Source organism: Crocuta crocuta, unplaced genomic scaffold (genome assembly GCF_008692635.1).
Source record: "Crocuta crocuta isolate KB4526 unplaced genomic scaffold, BGI_CrCroc_1.0 scaffold139, whole genome shotgun sequence".
Lineage (NCBI taxonomy): Eukaryota > Metazoa > Chordata > Mammalia > Carnivora > Hyaenidae > Crocuta > Crocuta crocuta.
Genome location: NW_027533258.1, coordinates 6,768,424 through 6,794,048, shown reverse-complemented (window position 1 = coordinate 6,794,048; position 25,625 = coordinate 6,768,424). Strand labels below are relative to the sequence as shown.

The 25,625-nt window shown below is 46.7% G+C and overlaps 1 protein-coding gene across 1 annotated transcript in view; it reads left to right on the top strand.

The window, feature by feature from the left end:
- DNAH9 (dynein axonemal heavy chain 9) overlaps positions 1-25,625 on the top strand; it is a gene marked incomplete at its 5' end in the record, with an annotated part of 325,490 nt that overhangs the window by 85,035 nt on the left and 214,830 nt on the right. Inside the window, 7 exons of the mRNA XM_077746719.1 lie at positions 1,381-1,511; positions 1,849-1,975; positions 5,951-6,103; positions 7,309-7,434; positions 9,659-9,898; positions 10,212-10,372; positions 24,300-24,456. Coding sequence (XP_077602845.1) covers positions 1,381-1,511; positions 1,849-1,975; positions 5,951-6,103; positions 7,309-7,434; positions 9,659-9,898; positions 10,212-10,372; positions 24,300-24,456 — 1,095 coding nt within the window. The remainder of the gene's footprint in view (positions 1-1,380; positions 1,512-1,848; positions 1,976-5,950; positions 6,104-7,308; positions 7,435-9,658; positions 9,899-10,211; positions 10,373-24,299; positions 24,457-25,625) is intronic.

Sequence of the window (25,625 nt, the reverse complement as noted above, 5' to 3'; positions counted from 1 at the left end):
GATAACAGAGACAATTTGAAAACATAATAAAATCGGTCATAATCTTACACCCTAACTAGCAACTATTTTCATTCATTACGAATATTTCCCAACATGGCTTCACACATACAGGCATTTCTATACAGTTGCCCTCTGGGGAATTACAATTTTCTTTTCAGCGGAGCGCTCATGATCTGGGTTTCCGATACATCTCTAACCTTGATGCTTCTTGCATCTTTCGCGGGAACAGAATATTGCTCATTGAGCAAACATGACATACCCGCGCCCCCCCCCCCATTTCTAAATCTTCTTGGAGAGGGGTGTGGATTGCAGATGTTCGGAGCAGACCCCGCTGGGTGGTGCAGGCTGAGTTTCAGCTCTGTCCTGTGGAGCTGTGGGATCTTGGGCAAGTTCCTTAACCTTTCTGTGCTCTGGTTTCCTCCCGTGAACTGAACAATTACCAGTACCTACTTCAGGGATATAACTGAACAATGCACACAGCACATACTGTTGTGATAATTGCCTGTGATAATTATACCACAAGCTCTCGCCACGTGCCAGGTTTTGAGCTAAAGTCTGCATATGTTATTGTCTGCATCGTGTCAACAATGTTGTTTCGCACTGTGTCTGCTTGAAGGAAACAATGGTAACGAATTAGTTCGACCTCACATTTGCTGAAGACCATCTTCCTTTGGTTACGTAAGCTTTAGCATGGACCCAGGAAAAGCGCTGGACCCGCTGTCCACCTGATGTAGGAAATATGTCTTTTATGCCAGCGGTTCTCAAAGCCTGGTCTGGGGACCCTGACCTTTGTAGGGGATCCTCAAGGTCAAAGCTGTCTGAAGAATAACGCTAAGATGCTATTTGCCTTTTGCACTTTTTTCCCAGAGGCTACATGATAGGCGACATCATGACAGATCGAATGCAGAGCAAGAAAGAAAATCTGGTCATGTTCTAACGCAGACATTAAATTTGAGGGGAGAAAAAGTGAAACAACGTCTCCTCCTCTCTAAGTTTCTTTGTTTTGGAAAATACAATGGTCTTAGATCAAAGCATATTATCAGTTCACCATTGTGGGTTTAACATCGTTACTTTTTAAACGAGTTAACAAACATTTTTTTTAAATTTGTCAACTTCGGCTTCCAAGGGAGAAAATGCATTGATGGCTATGTTACCCACATAAAAAGAAAGCCCTTCGCACTCCTCGGTGATTTTTGCAAACACAGAGGGAGGGATTTTATGGCCAAAATGTTCAGGATCTGCTGTTTCAAGCCCAGGGTATTTCCTTCTTGACGTTTTAGGACGTCTCCTAGGACCAGTTCCTGCTTCTGAATTGCTACATAAGTGAATCTTCTTCGAGTCCCAAGAGTGGTGGTTAACTTTCCCCCACATTAATTTCAGGATTCTGAAAGATTTGAAGGCATCGACATTGACTTTAAAGAGCTGGCTCATGATGCCCAGAAAACTCCGAATGTGGTGGAAGCCACCAACAAACCAGGTCTTTACGAAAAACTGGAAGATCTTCAGAGCAGGTGATCATCGGCTTCCTGCTGCCTCCCCTTTTTATACCGAGGAAGGTGATGGTTCCTTTTCCCCGTTCCCTGAGATCCAGTGTCTTTCACTGTCCGACCAAGTGTGCATCTGTGTGTGTGTTTTGATTTTCCTGTGTGTTAGGTAACGTGGGGTATGAGTAGAGACGTTTAATCGGGTAGAAATGCACCAGTGCGTATATTTACAAATACTCACTGTGTTTCTGGCACGGATTTCTACATGTATTCCATGTACCGCATCTGTCTGCATTTGGGTCGTGTCTGTGCGCCTCTGCGTCTACGCAAACTTCATTAGAAAATCCCGTGTCTGTGCCCTCAGATTGCACCTGTGTGAGAAGGCCCTGGCGGAGTACCTGGATACTAAACGGCTTGCCTTCCCTAGGTTTTACTTCCTTTCCTCTTCTGACCTGTTAGACATCCTTTCCAACGGCACAGCTCCGCAAGAGGTAAGCTGAGGGGGCACTCATGGAAACGTCTAGAAAGTCTGAGGGGCTCCCAAGTGGAGAGGATTCCGATTCCCCATTGTGCCTCCTCTCTCTGGCAGGGTGTGTATTTCAGACCCATGTTCCCACCAGCATCTTCTTTGTCCACCGTTAATGCTTCTCAGGGAGCCCCCAGCCCGTCTGTGGCTATAACCCCCAAAAGGGGGTGCTTCGAGGATGGGGAAGGTGGAGGGGGTAAGCCTTCACAAGAGAGTGCGTTTGCGTGGATTCTGAAGAGAGATCCAGTATAGTGCTGTCAAAAGTTAGAGCGAAAATTTCCAGGGGAGAGGAGACTGAAGGTTGTATTAACTCGGCATTTTGTGATTTTTTTTGTGTGTTTATGGAAAGAATATATATGAGGAGCTCAAAACGTGGGGTTCTGGCCCCTGGTTCTAGCCATTTGGCGAATTTTCCTCATTTGTAAAAGAGAAGGCTACTATGTTACAGCGTTTTTTCCCTCTCTGTCTCTCTCTTAACATGAAAGTCGCTGATTGAAGCATGGGTTGTATTTGGAGCTGTGGACCATGGTTCTCAAACGTCAGCTTCACCTGGGGGTCATTCTGGGAGCGTCAGAATCCCCTAGAAGCCTTGTTAAAATGCAGATTCCTGGGCTCCAGAGTTTCCGATGTGTCTGTGGGTCCAGGTGGGGCTGGAGAGTTTGCATTTCTGAAGATTCCCCCAAGATATGCCGGTGGTCTGAGGACCATGCTTCCAGAAGGACTGTCCTAGACCAGAGGTCTGAGTCTCCAAGTAACAGGAAGGCAGGATGGGGTCTCCACCGCATGCCCACATAGCTCTTCACGCTTGTCACCCGAGAAGACTTCAAGGTCTGTGTGTAGGTCTCCACTTTTCCTTTGACCGAGGCTATCTGGTCAGAGTACCATGTTCAGAAGTTACTTGGGTGAGTCCTTGCCCACCCTGCAGCGTGCTTTTGTTATTCATTTGAAGTACGGTCGGGTTCGCGTATTTCTCTTGGCTTTGAGTTTTCGGGTTTTTGTTTTGTTGTGTGGTGTTTTGTTCCCATCCTTGTTGATTGCATTGTTTGAATGCGTAGAATTCTGAGAGTCAAACTGTGCAGAAAGGCACGTGGGACGTGAAAATCCTGTGCCTCCCTCCACTCCCTGTACGTCACGGACCCCACTAGTTTCTGGTTTAACGATGCAGGAAACGAGCAGGTAAATAATTTTCGTATTTACCCTCCTTTTCCCACACAAAAGGGAGCCTGCTATCTATACTTGAATGCGTTGTTTTGTGTGTGTGTGTGTGTGTGTGTGTGTGTGTGTGTAGTTAGTTATGTATCCTGGAAATCACTCCGTGTCCATTTAAAGGCATGGCCCTCATTTTTTTTTAATACACCCGCATCGTAACTCCGTGGATATGCCATAGTTGGCCAGAGGTTGTTGATACTCTTTTGCAATTACGAATCCTGCGGCAGCGAATAACTTTGGCTTTTGTACTGTTGGGGGTCGGCCTTCCAGGTAAATTCCTAGAAGTGGGATTTCTGGGTCAGAGGGTAAAAGCTCTATGGTCGGGTTAAAGATGGCCCTATTTCCCTCCATAGGGAAACAGCCAACCTCGGAGGAGAGCTTCTCTGATGGAGCCTAAAGGTGGCACCCATGCATTAGTTTTCTGTCTTCATCACTAACTTCCCAACTTCCTGAAATGATATTTTTGATTTGTTGGTGAGAAGCAAGACCTAAGACAGAGTACTCATCTCTAGAGTTAAAACCCACGTTTCTTTTTTTTTCCCTGTAGTTTTCTGGAATCGTTCCAGAGTAGCCCGTGCGTGGTGGCGTTGAGATCTTTATCACACCAGCATCCTGTTTTGTAGCTCTACGTTCATTAATTCCACGCATAGCGAAAAGTCAAGTATCATTGCCAGACTGTACATGATGTGCTCATTTTTAAGTACTTATTTTTATTTCTTTTTATTTTTTAAATTTTTATTTTTTAATTATTTTTATTTATTTCTTNCCCCTGACCCCACTGTCCCGAGAGATGAACAATAGTAGGCTAATCCCCAGATTCTTCTTTATCTGCGACTCTCAGTAATTTTTACAGGTGAGCAATTGAATGGTTGAGTTTCGAACTCACGTGTCTCTGCGCTTTCTCCTCAGGTCCCCCCAGATGTAGCTCTGAGATTTCATCTGCAGTCCGCCTCCTTTCTTTACCCCCAACCCGGACCTTTCTAGGCAACCTCATTTGTTTCCATTTGGATCTCTGTAGAGATCAAAATTTAAAGTTTTAGAAAACTTTGATATGTTTATATACTTGATTTATTAATTTTTCCAACCCATGATGAGGTTGTTTTTTTTTTCTCCTCCTATCTGAAAACCAGGATTTCATTATCTTGAAAAGGTTTTCTTTCTACATGCTTTAAATTTTTTTAAATGTTTATTTTTGAGAGAAAGAGAGAGCGAGAGTGGGGGACGGGCAGAGAGAGGGAGACAGAATACGAAGCAGGCTCCAGGCTCCGAGCTGTCAGCACAGAGCCCAATGTGGGGCTCAAATGCACGAACTGCGAGCTCATGAACTGAGCTGAAGTGGGGCGCTTAGCCGACTAAGCCACCCAGGTGCCCCTATTTCTATATGCTTTACAATAATATTTCTATTCCATTTATCTGATTTTTTTTCCCTTTAGGTTCAACATATTTCCATAAGCTGGGATTCTATTCTCTCTGTACAATATACATTACCTACGTATATTCATATATGCTTTAAAAAAATTTAAGTTTACTTTAGAAACAGACAGAGACAGCATGAGCAGGGGAGGGGCAGAGACAGAGGGAGAGTGAGGATCCCAAGCAGACTCCTTGGCTGTCAGCGTGGAGCCTGATACAGGGCTCGATCCCATAACCCTGGGATCATGATCTGAGCCAAGATCAAGAGTCAGATGCTCAAGCCACTGAGCCACCCAGGCGTCCCATATTTTTATCTGTTAGCCCTCTTCCTTGGTGTTTTGTGGCTTCTCAAGCTCATCCACCATATTTAATTTGTTTGCGTTAATTTGGTTCTTAAGTATTTGCTGTTTCCTTACATCAGCTCCCTACCACTACCAATTCACCTCTACCTCATATTTTGTAGCATTTACGTTTCTTTCATTTAATTAAGAAACAAGGTGACCTTCATAATCACTTCTGCTTCCTTTATTAAAGCTTCTCCCTCCCTCCCTTCCTCCTCTCTCCCTCCCTCTTTTCCCCTCCCCCCTTCTCTCTGATAAAGAAGGTTCCGTTGCAGCAAGATACTCATCCCAAGTCACCATGAGTGGGACCTCCCTCAAGGGCTCTCACAGTTTACTTCAACACAGGTAGAATTTTCCTCTCCCATCATCAGCTGGAGCCCTGGTTGTGGTAAATTTAGGATTACAGCTCGGGTCCCAGCAGCCTGAGGTGCTGTGTCTTCAAAAGCTCTACCCAAGAGCAGCTTTCTGCTTATTTTTCCTCTCAGCCTGCCCTTCCCCTTACGCCAGAACCACGGTGTGGCTCTCTGGGAACTCTTCTAGAACACCCTCCCAGGGCGTTATCAGAAAGGGGCCTCTGTGTCCGAAGACACAAGTGGTTTCAACAGCTGGGTGACTTCGTCTATAGGCCACCGCCCCACCATTGACCTTCTGCTTCAGGGTAGTATTTTCTGAGGAAGAGGGTTTATGAATTAATCATCCCCACCCCCCCAGTTCCCATTTAGATCAAGCAGACGTTCATGAAACTTCTGTGGCTCTGATTCCCGCTCATTTCATACTCCTTTGACCACTTCTACTCAGTTCATTTGGTTCTGACCTCATACCGCCACCACTGTCCCCACAAGCTTCCCTCTCCGTGTTTGCTAACCCCCTCTCTAATGGCTGTCACACAGTAGACCTCTGGACGGTACCGGTGAGCGTCTGTGTGGACAGACGCCCAGACGTGTCCTCCAGTCCTATGGCGCGGTTTCCCCCCGTAGGTTCAACGCCATCTTTCCAAACTCTTTGACAACATGGCCAAGATGCAGTTCCAGCTGGACGCCAGCGAGAAAGCAACCAAGATAAGTCTGGGCATGTACAGCAAGGAGGGCGAGTATGTGGCCTTCAGCGAGCCCTGTGACTGCAGTGGTCAGGTAGAGGAGTAGTCCTGCCCCCTCCCCGTCCCTTGCTCTCTCAAGAGTCTGCATTCAAGTACAGGCAGCATCAGCCTTGAGGACGGCCATTTTGACCTTGGGCCGGAAGTGCTCTCTGGGCCCTGGGACTGCCAGCTTCTCTTGACTTGAACCGATGTTGGAGAAGCTCCTGGTGCCTGTCCTCCCCTCCCTGGGAAGGACACATGTCAATATCCATATACCTTCCTTAACCGAAGACCTGCGCAGAGAGGAATAAAATGCGCATATACAACTACCCAAGTCAACAAGAGAAGGATTTTTAAGTGATGAGCAGCACCAGGAGACTTTAATGTGACAACCCCTGGGGCACCCCGTAGGGGACTCTGGCACGCTGACATCTTCCCCTGGAGAAGATGCTCTTTGAAGTCAGCCATTTTCCTGGGATGTCACTTCTCTGTACAAATGCAGCTCAGAGTCGCTTCCTCCCACAGCCCTTCCCCTGGGAGGGCCAAATACCATCGCGGTCCAAGAGCTACCGCTTCCATATGTCCCGTGTGCGATTCCAGAAACACAGTCTCTCCTAAAACTTCCTTCCTAGCCTCCCCCATCACCACTAGAGTATAAGCTCTTCTTTCTTTATGACCCTAAGTGATCTAACAGCATTGTCTGTGGGGCTTCTAGTCTAGCCCCAAATAATACCTGGAGAAGAGATCTCTTACAGAATTCTGCCTTCACCCACATGTCTCTTGGAAAGCATTTCGAGTTCCAGGAAATAACCAGACATTTCTCAGTTTATGAGGAGGACCCTGGGGTTTGATTTGCAATGTGTCTGTTTGGCAGACCAGAAAGCATTCAGTTGGAAAATAAAATTCTGGTTTACATCTCCATGCTCAGTGCGGACAAGGTCATGAGAACCCGCTGACCCACTGAGCAAGGTCGACCTTGCTCAGCCCAGGCTAACACTTCCTTGTATGAATGCCAGATGGCAGCTCCCCTCCCTTTAACCTGCTGTGTCCTGAGCATCCCGAAGGGGACTGTCCACCTGTTCACTGAGCCTGGCTCTCACCAACCACTGTCCCGGGTCACAGAAACAAGATGGCTCCCTGGGCCTTCTGGCAGCCTTTGGGGTTGTACACGATGCCTGGGCTCCATTTTCTTCTCTCCCCGAGGGGGAGTGATCGTACCCTCTCTGAAGCCCAGCATCTAACGTAGAGTTCTTCTTTCAGGTAGAAATATGGTTGAACCATGTGCTCACGCATATGAAGGCCACAGTGAGGCACGGGATGTCAGAAGGTGTAGTTGCCTATGAAGAAAAGCCAAGGGAGCAGTGGCTCTTTGAGTATCCAGCTCAGGTATTTTAACCAGTACCTTCGTGGGCCCCCATCCTTTGCTAGGTCCCTTCCCGTAGGGACATCCTTCAGCCTTCAGAGGAGACCAGACAGCAAACTCACTCTGTGCTACCCAGTCCAGAGAGGCTGGTCTGTGAATTGTCAACCATGACTCAGCCCGGCCATTGCCTCGGAGAGCCTGGAGTTGTCCATTTTTACCCTCTCTGGCCACCGTAGGGAGAGAATGTAAAGCGTTCAGCTCACTGAGCCAGTGTGCTTCGTATATACCAAGATCTTTGCTGAGTACAGGAGACCCCAACGGGCACCGAGACCTCATCACCCTGCCCTGCTGCCAGTCGCTGACCAATGAGCTCATAGCTAGCAGGTGGGGTCTGGGGACCGCCCCCGGCCCCGGCCATGGTTATGATATGTAAGCTGAGGTTTGAAGTAGGAGTTAACAAGTTAAAGGTGGAGGGAAAGAGCAGGCAGTATGGGGAGGACTCTGAGCTCAGAAGCAAGGAAGAGCATCCCGTGGCTGAAGAACTGAGTGTGGTTTGTGGCAAGAAGAAGGGGAAGAAGGATCAAGAGGCAGCAGACGGATCCTACAGAGGAAACTTGAAGCCAGTTCTTACCCGCCTCGTTGGGGAGTCTGACTTGCTTCCAAGATGTATCTGAATCCTTTCCAGGCTTCCCAGGAGGGTGATGAGAGAGAGGGGTGAACTACTGAGAAATGTTTAAATGGCTCTGGCTGTGGTAGACCCTCCTGCCCTCCCTGTTAGAGGCACAGCGCCCAAGGTGGGGTGTTTGGGGGTTGCAGACATTTATCGGGACTTGAAGCCACAGGAGTAGGGAAGACCGCTCTTAGAAAAGATGTAGAACCAAGATGAGGGTGTAGAAGAATCCCTTGGGCATCATGTCAAGACTGGGTAGGCAGAGAGGAGCCAGTAAAGCAGACTGAGAAATGGTGCCTTTTCACGTAGAAGGAGAAAAGCAGGGAATGGTCATAATGGAAACCAAAGGCAGGCCAGAGGTCAGTCATACCACGCGCTTATAAGAGATCAAGGAAAATAAGAGGCTACGGAATGTCCATGAACTTGGTGCGGCCATGTCAGTGGAGTGCCAGGTGGTGGTGCATTGCAGGGGGCAGAGAAGAGAGAAGAAGGTGGGAAGATCTTGGCTGCAAGTGCAGACTAACAGAAGAAACGAGAAGTAAGTCAGCACTACTGAAGGGAAGAGGTATTCTTTTGACTGTGCGATGGGCGCATGCGTTCAAACCAGATCACCAGGCAGGCAGAACTTCTTTAACAAATCCCCAACGCACCTGATCCCAAAGGCAAAATGAGATAAATTCAAGAATGGTCCTTTTTTACTACGACCAGATTCTCTGACAAAGGGAATAATTCCCATCAAGGTTCTGTTTACCCGAATCAGAATTTTGAGGCAACAAAATGCATTGCGTCCTGCTCTCGTGACAGATCTCATATAGAGCGGTATCTCCCCAACCACAGGACACGACAGACAATCAGTGTATCTAAACTCTCCACCGTGAATCATTCGAATTACGCATTTTCCACATTAGGTTGCTCAGCAAACAAAAGACGTGTTTGTTCGAATCCCTTCTACCATTCCTTAATTTTAAATCTCTGAAAAATGCAAATCCCATGGGCCACATTAAATTTTGCTCTCATTCACCTTGATCTTCAGGAGTAGGCATTCCAAGGTTATAGGGCCCGAGAAATAAAAAAATATATGTAGCCAAAATGTTATGGGCAAGCAGAAGTATGCCACAAAAGATCATCAGAGGCTCACCAAGCCAGAATTCTCGGACCACAAGAAGTTTAAGAACAGAACAAAGCCTAAGAGTTGTTGAGGTAGTTGTTCAGCCAACATATCGTTAACCTCCCAAGCACAGGAATGATGCTTTGCTTGGGGCGTAAAGACGGAAAGATCAGAGTTGCAATTTCTAAAAGCCACTGACATTCCTTGACCAGGGCGACTCTCTGGTTGTTTTCAACCAAATGATACATTTTTTTTTTTCAAGAGCAGAAAGTGCTTTCCCCACTTGGAACCACTTCACATCTCTAGGGTGGTGGAGGCAAGTGCTTGCTTCGTCAGTGCTGGTAGGAGAGGGAGAGAAGGGGCCTAGATCACCCACACAGTTACATGCTGCCTCTCGCTGTGTGATGAGTGGGCTGGTTTTGGACACGGTCCTGGTAATGGCTTCACTAAGCGGCTCCTGATGCCGTAGGTGGCCCTGACCTGCTCTCAGATCTGGTGGACCACAGAGGTGGGCATTGCGTTTGCCAGGCTGGAGGAAGGCTATGAGAGCGCCATGAAGGACTATTACAAGAAGCAAGTGGCCCAGCTCAGAACGCTCATCACCATGTTAATTGGCCAGCTCTCCCAAGGGGACCGGCAGAAGATCATGACCATATGCACCATTGATGTGCATGCCCGGGATGTGGTGGCCAAGATGATCGCTCAGAAGGTGAGTCTCCAGCATTCTGGAGCGTCCCTTTGTTGCCAGCCACCATGAACGGTGGGATAAGGGAGAAGCTCCCATACGGCCCACACATGGGGGCCCCAGACTCTGCACTGGCCAGAGCGCTGGGGGAGGGTCATGGTGGCTGCTCCCAGCAAACGTGGGTAGTCAGAGCAGCTCATGCTTTCTGTGCTGTCGTGGGCACAGCATATGCCCTTGACCGGTGGACCCAGCCCAGCTCATGCAGAGCCCTGCGTGTCCTGTGGCCAAGGGTCCACCTGCGGAACAGTGATTCACCCCCCTCCTCTGCACTCTGTAGGTAGACAGTGCCCAGGCCTTCCTCTGGCTGTCGCAGCTGCGGCATCGTTGGGATGATGACACCAAACACTGCTTTGCCAACATCTGTGATGCACAGTTTCTGTATTCCTACGAGTACCTGGGAAATACGCCTCGGCTGGTGATCACGCCGTTGACAGACAGGTGAGCACTGACGTCTGCCGCTCACAGAGAACCCCACCGGTGTCTGGCTCAGGCCACCTAATGGCCATGCAGGGTCAGGGCCACTGTCACTCACTAGTTGCCCACAGAGCTGTAGTGGGGAGGGCCTGACCACGCAACACACGTAAAAATAAAACTTAATGGAGGAAGGGCAGAACCCCTTCTCAGAGCAGATCCCAGAGCCAATCCGCGAGCTGTGATTTTTTTTTTTTTTTTTTTAGGAATTTACCAGGGGGGGAATCCTATATACGTGGATTCTCACACCAGCCCTAACACATACTGGCTATTTGAGTTTGAAAAACTTGACCTAATTCTTGGTTTTCCCATCTATGAAATGGAGGCAGTTTCTTGTTAAACTGGTCTGGGATCCCCAAAAACTTAAAAAGAAAAACTACCAATAGGCATTCTGGAACATTGTTTTGTGTGTAGAGGCATGGAAACGGAGAAGACTCAAGATGTGGTCCTGGAAAAGGGGTAGACGATTGACTTGGTTTGTGGGGAGATATGGTTGGCTTTAAGCCAGGGAAGGTGGGTAATAAGAGTCAGACTATAACGGATGCATCATACATTCTATATCCAGTAAGTTGCGATAAACTATTGAAAATTTTTCATCAGCGGAGTAGAACGACGGAAACTGTATTTTATGGAAACTTATCTGACAGCACAGCTTGAGCGAAGGGCAGCAAGGACAGGATATCTTAATTCCGTTGAGATTTCCATGAATTCTGCTAAGATCTGGTGCCCTTTTCCAATATAATTTCATTGAGCACTAAATCCCTTCTCCAAAACGAAGTGCGTGTCTGAATGGCCGGCTCCCTCCAAATCAGCAACTTGTAAACGGTGAAGAGATGGTCTTCAATGGTGAAGGCTGGAATGGCCACAGAGAATCTGTGTCATCTTATATTGGATTTTCTCCCTGCCTGTTTTTAAGTGTTTCCGCCTGCATTCTGGTCAAATCCTCAGATGTATTTCTAAGGAACATTGAGTGGACTTGTAATCACATCACTCGTGGCATGACCCGGGGTGTGGGAAAATCCCAACATCACCGTAGAGCAGGACCTCATGGTCCATCGCTCTTCCCCCGCCCCCATGCTGTTCCTTTCCTTCATTTTCCTGCCCAGCCTGGAAGACCCTTCCACCCAGAGCCCACTTCACGTTTACTCTTGTATTTCTCTTCTTTTGTTTTTGGGGGAGCCCGCAGAGGTCACACCACCGTCTCCAGTCACTCCCCCACCACACTTAGGAATGGAAGCTCTTTGCTGTCAGGGGGCTTTGTCTGATTTGTTGCTATGTCACCAGCACCTGATAGATTGTGAAATTAATACCTGTCCAATGAATGAATGCTGCCTCGGACAGTGAAGACCTCGAGGGTAAGACTAGACAGAATCAAGAAGAGGAGGTTGGCGCAAGAAGAGGGATCCACACAGGACTCTATGCCTTGGCTCCCGAAGAAGGAGGAACAGCCACTGTGTCCTCTGCTCTGATGTGGAGACCAACACTCCTCTCTGCCCCAGCTTAGGACGAAAGGCGGATAACACCCGTTCAGAGATGCGGATTTCCCCGAGGCCATGATAGTATTGGCAACAGCAACTCAGAGGGTGTGGGCACCTTAGGGTTGCTCTTGGCCTTCACTTGGTATCAGTCCATTAGAGGCGCTCATTCGGTGTGGGCCAAAGGAAAATGGTCCCACCCGAAGCTTCGTTCAGAGTGGACCCTCTCGTGTGTCGTATTCTCAGCAAAACAGGTACCCTAAGCAGGAAGGGAGTGGGGTCCAGTTTTCTCTCTTGCAGTGAGTTTTCTGCCAGCCCTGGAATAGAAGCTAATCATTTGGGAATTTATATCGCTTGCGACAGAATAACGAGACTATTCTATATCTGGGCAATTTGATTAGTGTCTGTTTCTGACTCTAGACTATATGCTCCGTGGTAACGTTGACTTTGATCTGCTCACTGCTGTACGCTGAGGGACCCAGTGCCGTGCTGGGCACGTGACTGACATTCAGGAAGTTCACTCCTTGACCCAATGCGGCGGAACAATTTCCAACACAGCTTCTCCACCACCAGACAGAATCTCTCCTTCCTTTCCATGGACACAGCAGACATGATCAGTCCAAGTGATAGTCTAAGACTTTTCTTTCCCCTGGTCTTCACACCTTTTCAAGGGTTCAAGGAGATAATTGCCTCTTTCGGATTCAGAAGTCTGTCGTACACTAATGCTGAAGGCCTCCGGAAAGGGAGAGGGTAGCGCTTTGACGGGAATTCTCTCTAAAACATGATTTTATCACCCCCTCCTACGAAACGATGCAAAAAAAATAAAAACTAGAAAGGAAGACGTACTGCAAATAATGGTGAATACTGTGTAGACCTTGACCTCGTTTTGCACTTTAGATGCTTTTCTGACAAAGTGGCACGTAGTGAATATTTATACGTAAAGTTCCATTTTCTCATTGACTTCCATTATTATCTCAAGAAATGTTTTGCCCGGGAAAAAAAAAATTGGCCTTAACACAGAAAATCACATTTTAAAGAGCATTCAGCCTTGGCTGGTGTGTAGCTTAAGTACATTTAATTCTCTCCTGCCAGAGGAATTAATCAAATGGACAATTGATCCATAAAACCTTTGCACATTCATTAAAAGCAGACCCGCATTACCGTACCTCCGACTGATTATGCTTATTTCTTTGGAATTTCCCACTGCCCGGAGGGGACCTGAATATATAAGTAGCTACGATATATTCGCAGGACTTTGGCATAGCGCTAAGCTCGAGAACTAAATGGAAATGCTTTTTCAGGCTGAACAAAAGCAATTCACATAAGTTGTTTCTCAACCTTTGGGTGACCTCCTCGCCCTTCGCTCACCTTCACACACAGACGCCCCTTTCAGCCCTGTGCTGAGTTAAGTGCTGTTCTAATCAGCCGCTTATCAAGTTTGAGTACCTCTTAATATCTCAGAACTACCGCAAGCGGGTGAGATCTAATTGACGAAAGAGTCTTGGAAGGTGATTTGCTGGACAAGGACGCAGCGAGCCAAAGTCCTGCACTTCCTGAGTCTTCATCTGCAGTTTTCATCGGAAAAATTAGTACTCTGTAAACAAAGATGATAAAGTCCCCCAGAGATGACCATTGTTATCTAATCTGTTTCCTTCTGCGTAGAGATTTTGACAAAATGAAATTGCAATCCTGTGCTTTATATAAAAAACCATAGATTTTTTTTTAACATAAGATTATATCATGTGCATATTCTCACAACATTCTTCTGAAACACTCTAAGAGTTGACTTACCTTCTCCTTACAAGTATCCCAAAATTTATGTAACATACCCATATTATAAAATGTTTAAGGCACACCTAAGCTTTTACTCTTCAAAACCAATCTGCCATGACCTTGCTTTTAAATAACTTTTTACTGTGTTTCTTAATATTTCCCCAGGAGAGATTCCAAGAGGCAAGGTAATTAGATGACACATACTTGAAAATTATTCTTGAAGTCAATATTGTTTCCATTCTCACTAGCAGTTTATGAGAATGTTCATCTTGCAGCATCCTCACCAGCATTAAGTATCATTGTCAGAAATACTATTTTATAAGTCAGAATGGCATTTGGATTTGGATGTCCTTAATTACTCACAGACTTGAGCATTTTTATGTGGCCGTTGGCTAATAGATTTTCCTCTTCTGTGAATTATTTATAACCATTCCTGCCCGTTTTATTACTTTTATGTTTAGAAAGTCCCTGCTCATTTCAAGATCGGTTCCATATTCGCCTGTATTTTACTGCAGTTCCCTTTTGTTTTATTTTTCCCTTTAACCTTATAAAATTCTTCGGTAAACTTTTTGACTTTTGAGTAGAGTGAATGTTTTTACCAAAACACTTTTGGTTACAAGTGATAGAGGCCAGACCCAAACTAACAAATACAGAAGGAGGACTTGTTACCTGACATGCCTAGGAAAGGAGTCTAGCTCTGGGCCTGAACGGGGAGAAATCAGTGATGGAACTCTCTCTTAGCATGGCTTTGTTTTCTTCTGAATATTGGCTTCTCTCTCGCATGGGTTTTCATTGTATGACTGCAGGGGTGGTCTCCATTCCCACGACTTCATGAATTTTCCAGGAGGAAGAGAGAACCCACTCTCCCCCGACCACCTTCTCAGCTCCCTAGATCTGGTTCCTTCAAGGGACTCCAGTGAGTCCTGTTTGGATTCTGTGCCAATCTCTGAGTCCCCACTGCAACCACTGAGGTTGGTTATTTTGCCCAGCCCGAATCTTGTGCCCGCGCGCCACCCCCCCTCCCCCGGCCGGGAGGGTGAGAGATACTTTGATTCATGGCTGTGTAGCCAGAGGGCTTACCATACGTGTGGAATCCTGAGCAAGGAAAACCCACAGAAACTACTACGGCAGGGAATGTCTGATTTCCTTCGTTGCTAAGTAACCAGTGGATGCAACATTTTTTAGTGAGTGATGTTCCTTTTCCCTCTGTGATGTTCGCTCTGCAACATTCAAAATTCTGAGTTCTCAGACTACCTCAAAGTGTCTATCCTGTTTCATCATTATGTCCATCAATACGCCATATTAGTTAAGGACTGTAGCTTTGCTGTGAGTTCTTCTATTTGTATAGTAAAGGTCCACATCATCATTTCTATATATATATATTTTTTAGCTCTTCTCTTTCTTTTCTTTTTTCTTTTTTTTTTTAAAATATTTTTATTTATTTCTAGGAGAGAGAGAGAGACNGTTCGCTCTGCAACATTCAAAATTCTGAGTTCTCAGACTACCTCAAAGTGTCTATCCTGTTTCATCATTATGTCCATCAATACGCCATATTAGTTAAGGACTGTAGCTTTGCTGTGAGTTCTTCTATTTGTATAGTAAAGGTCCACATCATCATTTCTATATATATATTTTTTTTAGCTCTTCTCTTTCTTTTCTTTTTCTTTTTTTTTTTTTAAAATATTTTTATTTATTTCTAGGAGAGAGAGAGAGACAGCGTGAGCAGGGGAGGGTCAGAGAGAGAGGGAGACACAGACTCTGAAATAGGCTCCAGGCTCTGAGCTGGCAGTCAGCACAGAGCCCGACGCGGGGCTCGAACCCACGAACCGCGAGGGCATGACCTAAGCGAAAGTCAGACACTTAACCGACTAAGCCACCCAGGCACCCCTCTTCTCTTTCTTTTCAAACGAACTTGAATTGTTATATTGTCAAGTTCCAAAATATAAACGGTTAGGGTTTTTGATTGGTAAGTCTTAATACCTTCAAGTTAATTTGGGAACAATAGCCATCTTTATGATATGTGCTATTTTTCTGTATATCCATATCTTCAATTATGTTTGAATATCTTTCAGTTATGGCAGAAAAATGTCTAAGTATCATCATAGAGGTTTGAGTATTTCTTATCACCAGGTGCTTTTTTTTTTTTAATGTTTTATTTATTTCTAGCAGAGAGAGAGAGACAGCGTGAGCAGGGGAGGGTCAGAGAGAGAGGGAGTCACAGACTCCGAAACAGGCTCCAGGCTCTGAGCTGGCAGTCAGCACAGAGCCCGACGCGGGGCTCGAACCCACGAACCGCGAGATCATGACCTAAGCGAAAGTTGGACGCTTAACCGACTAAGCCACCCAGGCGCCCCCATCACCAGGTGCTTTTAAAGATTTTGTTGCTAGGGGCACCTGGGGGGCTCAGTCGGTTAAGCGTCTGACTTCGGCCCAGGTCATGATCTCACAGTTCCTGAGTTCGAACCCCGCGTGGGGGCTCTGTGGTGACAGCTCAGAGCCTGGAGCCTGCCTCAGATTCTGTGTCTCCCTCTCTCTCTGACTCTCCCGTGCTTGCACTCTCTTTCTCTCTCTCTCAAAAATAAATAAATGTTAACTTTTTTTTAATAGAAATAAAAATTTTGTTGCTATACAAGGTTTTTTCATTATATATATGTTTTGAAACAACTCGATTGAGGTTTCTTTTATGTATCAAAAATTTGTACCCATTCCAAGTGTCCCACTTAATGATTTCCAGCAACTTGACCATAAGTCAATTTTAGAACATTTTTTTTTAAGTATTTTTATTTATTTCTAGGAGAGAGGGAGAGAGAGAGACAGCATGAGCAGGGGAGGGTCAGAGAGAGAGGGAGACACAGACTCCGAAACAGGCTCCAAGCTCTGAGCTGGAAGTCAGCACAGAGCCCGACGCGGGGCTCGAACCCACAAACCACGAGATCATGACCTAAGCGAAAGTCGGACGCTTAACCGACTAAGCCACCCAGGCGCCCCACAACATTTTTAACCTCCTCAGTAAGACCCCTCATCCCCATTTATATGCCCATTCCTACCCCCAACCCCAGGCAACCTCTGAGCTGCTTTCTGTCTCTATAAATTCAGCTTATTCCAGATGTTTCCTATAAATGGAGCCACACAACTTGTCCCTAGGGTCTGGCTTCTTTCATTTTACACAGTTTGGGGGGTTCACTCATGATAGAGCAGGTGACAGCAGTCCATTGCTTTATATTAATGGAAAATATCCCATTTTGTAGACAGGACGCATTTCATCTTTCCAGTCACCCATTGACAGACACTTAGGCGATTTCCAGTTGGGGGCTGTCCTGAGTCGTGTCGGTGTGAACCTTTGCACGCAGGTCCGTGTGTAGATGTTAAGTTTTCCTTTCTCTTGGGCCGACACCTAGGCGGGGAATTGCTCGGTGGCTATGAGATCTTTATGTTGAACCTTTTGGGAAACTGCTGAACCGTTTTCCAAAGTGGCTGCATCATTTTCCATCCCCCCACCTCGCAGTAGATGAGGGTTCTCATTTCTCCACAGCCTTGCGCACTTTATTATTGTCTGTCTTGTCGATTGTAGCCATCCGAACGGGCGTGAAGTAGTATCTCCTCTGAGTTTTCATTGGAATTTCCCTAATAATGATGTTGAGCATCTTTTCTTGTGCTCATTAGCCGTTTGCAGATGTCCCTGGCATCATCCTGTTCATATCTTTGCCTCCTGTTTGACTGATCTGTTTGTCATCTTGCTGAGTCGTAGGAAGTCTTTGTATATTCCGGTTTTATGGGACATGTGTTTGCAAGTATCGTATCCCCATCTGGTGCTTACCTTTTTACTTTCTGAATGGTGTCTTTTGAGGTGCAAAAGTGTTTAATTTGGATGAGGTCCAATCTGTCAATCTTTTCCTTTTGGACCATGCTTTAGCTGTTGTAGCTAAGAAATCTTTGCTTAATTTCACTGTATCTCTACCTTCCTTTTCATTTTTGTATAGGATGAAAGTTACCTTTATAAATTTATCTCATGTTCTGCCCACTGACTGCCCTGTATTAAAAACATTCTAAGAATTTTTGTCTTGATTCTCTTGACTTTTCTAAGTCACTTCTAGAATTTCCAGTCGTATTTGAGACATACACATAATGTGAAGCATAATTATACCGACTCAGGCTTCGTTACTAAGCATGCTGTTATTTTTCTCCAGAGATCATACGTCAGTCATTGCTCTGCATTGTCATATTTTGAGAACGACATTTACCAAGTAGTGTGGGCAAAGAGAAAGATGAGCACTGGGTGAGGAAGGATCTCATAACCAAATGGCATAAAGAACAGATCTTAGAATTGGGGGCATTTACACTGAGGACAACATTCACATTTAAACACTAAAATGTTATGAGGCGCCTGGGTGACTCAGTCAGTGAAGCATCTGACTTTGGCTCAGGTCATGATCTCCTGGTGCGTGAGTTCGAGCCCCGTGTCCGGCTCTGTGCGGACAGCTCATAGCCTGGAGCCTGCTTCGGATTCTGCGTCTCCCTCTCTCTCTGCCCGTCCCCCGCTTGTGCTCTGTCTCTAGTAAATGTTAAATTTTTTAAAAAATTAAAATGTTATAATAGGGATAGATTTGTTTTAGGCTGATGTTGAGACCATTCTTCTGTTGATGTTGTTTCTCATTTTGAGCCTGGGACCTTTTAAAAGCCCTGGGTCTCTTTTCTGTGAACTAGTATCTAACCACATTCCCTCCTCTCCACCCTCTACTCTCTCGTAAATGTTAAGTTTTTTAAATGTTTTTTATTCATTTCTAGGAGAGAGAGAGAGAGACAGCGTGAGCAGGGGAGGGTCAGAGAGAGAGAGGGAGTCACAGACTGAAACAGGCTCCAGGCTCCGAGCTGGCAGTCAGCACAGAGCCCGACGCGGGGCTCGAACCCATGAACCGCGAGATCATGACCTAAGCGAAAGTCGGACGCTTAACCGACTAAGCCACCCAGGCGCCCCAATGTTAATTTTTTTTTTAAAGTAAAAATGTTATAATAGGGATATATTTGTTTTAGGCTGATGTTGAGGCCATTCTTCTGTTGATGTTGTTTCTCATTTTGAGCCTGGGACCTATTAGAAGCCTTGGGTCTTTTTTCTGTGAACTACCATCTAACCACATTCCCTCCTCCCCACCCCCCACCCATTCTGTACATGTGCAGGTGCTTGGAAGATTAATTTACATTTATCCTTCTTAAATTTTACCTTGCTTGATCTATCCCATCATTTTCAATTGTTAGGATTATTTAGAATGCAGTCTATGTTGCATATAACCAATTATTTCTTCATTCAAGTTACTGATAAAGATATTGAATATCAGGGACCAGAGTCCTGCTGATCACACCAAAGAGACCCCCACCAGGGAGCCATCGTTGCATCCTTGTTCATCCCTTAGTTATGATTCTTGAACCGTGTGGTAGGTAGAATTCTAAGAGTGATCCCCATGACCTTTTTCCTTGTACGATCTCCTCCCCTTTGAGTATGGGTGAAAACTATAAATATGATCATGTTGTTCCCACGGTAATGTTTTGTTCCATAGCAACAGGGAAATAATTCAGGCGGACCCAGAGCCATTGTGTGAGACCCTGAAAGCAGCTCTCTCCTGGCCCAAGACGGAGGGGAAATCAGAGAGATCTGAAGCACGAGAAAAACTTGACATGCCGTCGTTGATTTTGAAGGTAGACGGAGCCATCTGCAAAGACGACAGAGAGATCTCGAGGAGCTGAGCTTTCCCCTGGCCACCGGCAACCAATGAGGAGCTCAGTCCTCCAGCTGGTAGCCACTTAATTCAGCCAGGAACTCGAGTGAGCTAGGACACTTCCCCAGAGTGTCCAGATCAGAGTCCGGCCAACTGTCCCCTTGATTTTGGTCTTTGAGACCCTCCATAGAGGAGCCATCTGGACTTCTGACTAAAAGAGTAAGAGAATAAGTGAGTGTTGTTTTAAGCCACTTCGTTTCTGGTAATTTCTTACATAGCAGGAGGAAATGAATACAAAACAACTGCAGAGGCTTCACCAGCTCTACGATCACTTAGGCCACATTCCCAGGATCACTACAGGCGACTCAGAGCTGAAATCAAGACGCAGGGTCTTTGATAGTTTCTTTAATCTGCCACCTGAATAACTGTATCAAAAAAGAAAAGCCACGGCTCCTGTATTTGTCCCCTTAAAAAAGTAATACTTTAAACATGGATCAGCTTTCTTTTCAAGGCACCTTTGTATCTCTTATCTCATCTGATTCCCACTAAAGCCTGCTAGGGGGAGATAAGGCCAAAGCCTAGAGAAGTCATTGGCTCAGAGAGAACAAGACTGACTTCAGCCTGATATTTGGAAAGCCTTTCAAGCAATTAACAACTGGCATACTGTGGAAGGGGCTGCCTTCTGAAATCACAAACCCTGCCTCGCTGGGGGAAAAGCCTGATGTGGCCCTACTAGAAGGATTTAATGGGGAAAAGCCTGGCTTGGTTTAAAGGCCAGACCTTTAAGGTCTGTCCCCGAATGAAAGGGTCTGTCTTCTCAGGAACAACCAGACTAAATGGGTCCATATCAATGTTGGGGCCAGTTGGCCAGGCAACGGTGCCTCTTGAAGGAGTCCTTGCCGTTCTCACAATTGCTGTTGGCTCGAGGCAGCAAAGGTACTGAGTTCCTTGGTGTAAGGCAATGACTGGCAATGATTCTAGTGCCACTTTTTATTAAGACACCAAGGCTTCCTTCCCGCCTCAGTGGGACACAGCAGCTGGCTTGATGTTTGCAGAGATGGACAAGCTAACACGACCCCAGCTGGAATTTTAGAGCAGGGGCGGGTATCCCTAAGGCCTAAGACAGCCTGATGGCCCATGGCCCAAGCATAATGGCGACTCTCGTGTGGAAGAGGGAGGCACTGTTTTCCTTTTGGTTTATTCATGGCCCAGGCCTAAGCCCCACTGCTGCTACCTTCGTTATTATTGAAATACCTTAACCCAGCTTCCCTTCCCGAAGCTGTCTTCCCGTCTGTAAAATAGGGATTGGATTAGTTGACCTCCAGAAATGCCTTCTAGCTCTAGTGTTCTTTTTTTTTTTTTTTAAACATTTATTTATTTTTGAGAGACACAGAGAGACAGAGCATGGGCAGGGGAGGGGCAGAGAAAGGGAGAGAGAATCGGAAGCTGGCTCCAGCCCCCGAGCTGTCAGCACAGAGCCCGATGCAGGGCTTGAACCCATGAAACCTGAGCCGAAGTCGGACACTTAACCGACTGACCCAACCAGGTGCCCCTCTAGATTTCTGTTACTATGGGGAGAAAAATATTTTGGGGGGCCCTCCCCCGCCCCCAAGGGCTTCTTCTGGAGATCATCAGAAGCTCAGTAGTGGATGCTCCAGAAGAGGTTGACACCCAACTCCAAGGGTTTCTTTCCAGAGATTCTTGAGTTTTCTTTGAGGATTCTGTTTCTGCAAAACCTTGTGCTTATGGACTCCTGGATTCCCTGAGAGCCCTGTGGCTCTGGGGAGAAGAGGTCTGGGTTGCCCTCTGGCTGGGCAGAGGAGGCCGCCATGGACAGACCCGGAGGGTGGGAGAGAGTGGGGAAGTGAGCTGGCCGGAGGCCGGGGATGCTGCCAGTCCCGGAAGCTGCCTTTCCTCCTGGGAGGCTCAGGGCTGCGGCAGCCCCTGGAAAGTTCTAAAAGAAGCCTGAGACTCTGGTGGGTAGAAGGCACTGGGGCCAATCGGGAGCCAGGACTCAGCCCCTGAGGGCAGGTCTGGCCCCTGTGAGGACCCAGCTAGGAGTGTCCCAGAGAGGGGAGAAGCACTCCAAGCGAGCCCAGCTCACCTGTACTGAAGTGCGGCCAGTGCCTCTCCCATCCATGGAGCCAGCCCCTTCCCTCACACAGGAAAACTACAGGCGGAATGGCACATCCACGCACCTGTCCTCTCCGCCTTCCTGGGCTTCACGCTCAAGGGCTGAAATACATCTGGGAATTTTGCATTCAAAGGAGAATTCAGGGGGCAGCTGGGTGGCTCAGTCGGTTAGGCGTCCGACTCTTGATTTCAGCTCCATGCAAGGTCTCACAGTTTCGCCGGTTCGAGCCCCGCATCAAGCTCTGTGCTGACAGTGTGGAGCCTGCTAGCGTTCCCTCTCTCTTCCTCTCTCTCTGTTCCTCTTCCACTCACACTTCCTCTGTCTCTCTCAAAATAAATACACTTCTAAAAAAAGGAGAATTCAAGAACTCACTTCAAGTCTTTTCAGAACCATTTTGGTTTCATTGGAGATGCAGTCACCGTCTGGCCCGAAGAGTGTTCACTTGGAGTTTCTGGTGAACTCTAGACATCAGATTCCAAAACCAAATTCATCTTGGAGGCCCCCTTGGATGGCCCCTCCTGGTCCAATCTGCAGGTGGGGTGCCTGTGGATTAATCTGCTAGGTATTGAGAAGTTAGGCCAATGGCACATTTTTAATGGCTTTATTGAGGTACAATTTACATGCCTTGCAGTCCACCCATTGCAAATGTGCAATTCAGTGATTTTTTTTAGTAATTTGTAGAGTTGTACAGCCAGTACCACCATCCAGCTTGAGACTTTGCCATAACCCTGTTTGTGATAATACCCTTTAGTTCCATCCATGTTATTGCAAATGGCAAGATTTCATTCTTTTTCATCACCAAGTAGTATTCCATTATATATATATAATATATATATATAACATATATATATTATATATAGACCACGTCTTCTTTATCCATTCATAAGTTGGGAAGCACTTGGGCTCATTCCATAGTTTGTCTATTGTTGATAGCTCTGCTATAAACATTGGGGTACGTGTGTCCCTTCGAATCAGCATTTTTTTAATCCTTTGGATAAATACGTAGTAGTACAATTCCTGGGTCGTAGGGTAGTTCTGTTTTTAATTTTTTGAGAAAGCGCCCTACTGTTTTCCAAAGTGGCTGCACCAGTTTGCATCTCTACCAACAGTGCAGGAGGGATCCCCTTTCTCCACATCCTCACCAACATCTGTTGTTTCCTGAGTTGTTAATTTTGGCCACTCTGACAGGTGTAGGGGTGAGGTGGTATCTTACTGTGTTTTTGATTTGTATTTTCCTGAAGATGAGTGATGTTGAGCATCTTTTCATGCGTCTGTTCGCCATCTGGATATTTTCTTCGGAAAAGTGTCTATTCATGGCTTCTGCCCATTTCTTCACTGAATTATTTGTTTTTTGGGTGTTGAGTTTGGGAGGTTCTTTATAGAGTTTGGATACTAGCCCTTTATCCGATATGACATTTGCAAATATTTTCTCCCATTCCGTCGGTTGCCTTTTGGTTTTGCTGATTGTTTCCTTCGCTGTGCAGGTGCTTTTCATCTTGATGAGGGCCCAGTAGTTCATGTTTGCCTTTATTTCCTTTGCCTCCAGAGACGTGTCCAAGAAGAAGTTGCTGTCAGTTATTTCAAAAAGTACCAGAAACAAGCCTAATGCTGGTTTTTATTTGATTGTCATTCGGGAGGATAGTCACAGGAGGGTTAAACAGATGGAATGACTGGTGCCTTCGTTCATGAATCTGTTTCACAAATAATTATTGATGGCCTCTATGTGGCCGGACCCATTTCTGGAGACGAGACCATGAGTGAGACAGAGCCCCTCCTTCACGTGTCTTAACGAAGATCTGCATGAACAATGTGTGTGGTATATGTGGTCAGACGCTGATGTGCAGGACAGTGGAGTGGGACCTCAGCTGAGGGACATCTCATCACTCTCTCCCAGTGCTAAGGGGTCTGGGGATACTTAGTGCAGGAACTAATGTCAACTGTGAGCCTGAAGGGATGGATGGCCACCACTAGGCTACTAATGACCATGTTGAAAAAGGACATGACTCAGGTAGACTGAAAAGGTGGGGGGCTGGGTGGGGGAGGGAGAGAGGGATGACCACAGTCGTGGTGTGTCTGGGTATCCTCATCCATTTGAGCTGCTAGAATAAAAGACCAGACTGAGGGGCTTATAAACAACAGAAATTCATTTCTCACAGTTCTGGAAGCCGACATGTCCCCGGTCAAGACACCGGCATGCTCACGTTCTTGTCTGGGGCCCTTTGCTGGCTCATAACTGGTGTCTTGTCACTGTGTGCTCATGTGGTGGTGGAAGGGATGAGGGATCCCTATGGAGCTTCCTTTATAAGGGCACCAGTCCCATTCATGAAGCTCCACCTTCATGAGCTAATTGCCTTCGGAAGGCCTCACCTCCCAATACAGTAGTCTTGGGGGGTTGGGATTTTAGTGTACGAGCTAGGGAGCTGGGGCACACAAACCTTTGGGACAGAGCATGAGCAAGTGAGAACAGCTGTATGTGAAGGCACCTTAGAGCGCTGGGGCTGAAGGGGACGTGAGAAGTGGGCGACAAGCTAGCAAGCTGAGCAGAGGCAAGATCAGAAAGGGCCTGGCGGGGAGCTAAGGACGCCGTTCAGGGAGGGAGAATCACGATCGGATGATCCTCCAGAGAGTTCTCCCCACAGCGCTGTGGGGAGCAGATGGGGGTGGGGGCTCTGGCTTTCCTTTTACAGAAGCCGTCAGCCCCCCTGTCCTGGAGCCTCAGCTCTTGCTCCCCAGAACCCAGCAAGGCCAGGGCCATGGGTCGAGGGTCCTGAGAATGCCCGACGCACTCCCGTGTTCGACAGGTGCTACATCACCCTCACGCAGTCTCTGCACCTGACCATGAGCGGGGCTCCCACGGGACCCGCAGGCACAGGCAAGACGGAGACGACCAAGGACCTGGGCCGCGCGCTGGGCATCATGGTGTACGTGTTCAACTGCTCGGAGCAGATGGACTACAAGGTAGGGCCCGGCTGTGGGGGGGCGGGGACCGGGTGGCAGCCCAGAGCGGGGACCAGGCGTGTCCACACCGCCCAGGATGGGCTCAGAGGCCGGGCCCTGGGTCAGGGGGTGGAGGGCGTTGAGGGGGGCTCTGCTGGCTCCATCCGGGGCACCTGAGGATCTCTGATCCCTGGGGTGTGTTGACCTCTCCATAAGCCAATTGGCTTCTACCAGTGACCTTTGCAGACATAGGTGGGTTATTTCATTTTGGGACTCTTCATTCTGTGACCCATAAAATGAAGAAGCTGAACTTATATCTGAAGGCTCAAGTTCACTGTTTGACCTAGAACCACAGAAAAGCTCCCAGGGGCTACCCTAAAACCTTCATATGAAAGTCATATTTGTGCTGGAAAAGCAGGCATTTTCTCAGGATTTCTGCAATGGCAGGTGTGACTTCTTTATTTTATTTTTTTTTTATGTTTTTATTTTGNGATCATGACCTGAGCCAAAGTTGGACGCTTAACCGACTGAGCCACCCAGGTGCCCTCGGCAGGTGTGACTTCTGAAGGGATTAACCTTGATTAACCTCCACTCCTAATGAGTGACTCAAGGCTGACAACGGACAAGTGCAAGGCTAATGATCTTCATTCAGGCACTCTGCATCATCTTCACTTCTCACATCTATTCCAGGTCCTGTGTCATAGAGAAAAACGAGAGGCTTACAGGTCACTTCTTTTTTTTTTTTTTTAATTTTTTTTTATGTTTTTTTTTAATTTATTTCTAGGAGAGAGAGAGAGACAGCGTGAGCAGGGGAGGGTCAGAGAGAGAGGGAGACACAGAATCCGAAGCAGGCTCCAGGCTCTGAGCTGGCAGTCAGCACAGAGCCCGATGCAGGGCTCGAACCCACGAACCGCGAGATCATGACCTAAGCGAAACTCGGACGCTTAACCGACTAAGCCACCCAGGCGCCCCAACCTTCAGGTCACTTCTTAGCTAGCAATATTCTGTTTTACAGCCAGATGTCCTATAGATTCTCTTTACAAAAAAAAAAAATAATAATAATAATCATAAGATTCTCACTTTTTCATTATTTTTATTTTGTTTTACTGTATTATTTTCGTAAACTATCCTAAGTCCCGTTTGAGACAGGATGGCGTGCAAATAAATTTACGGCGGGGGGGGGAAAAAAA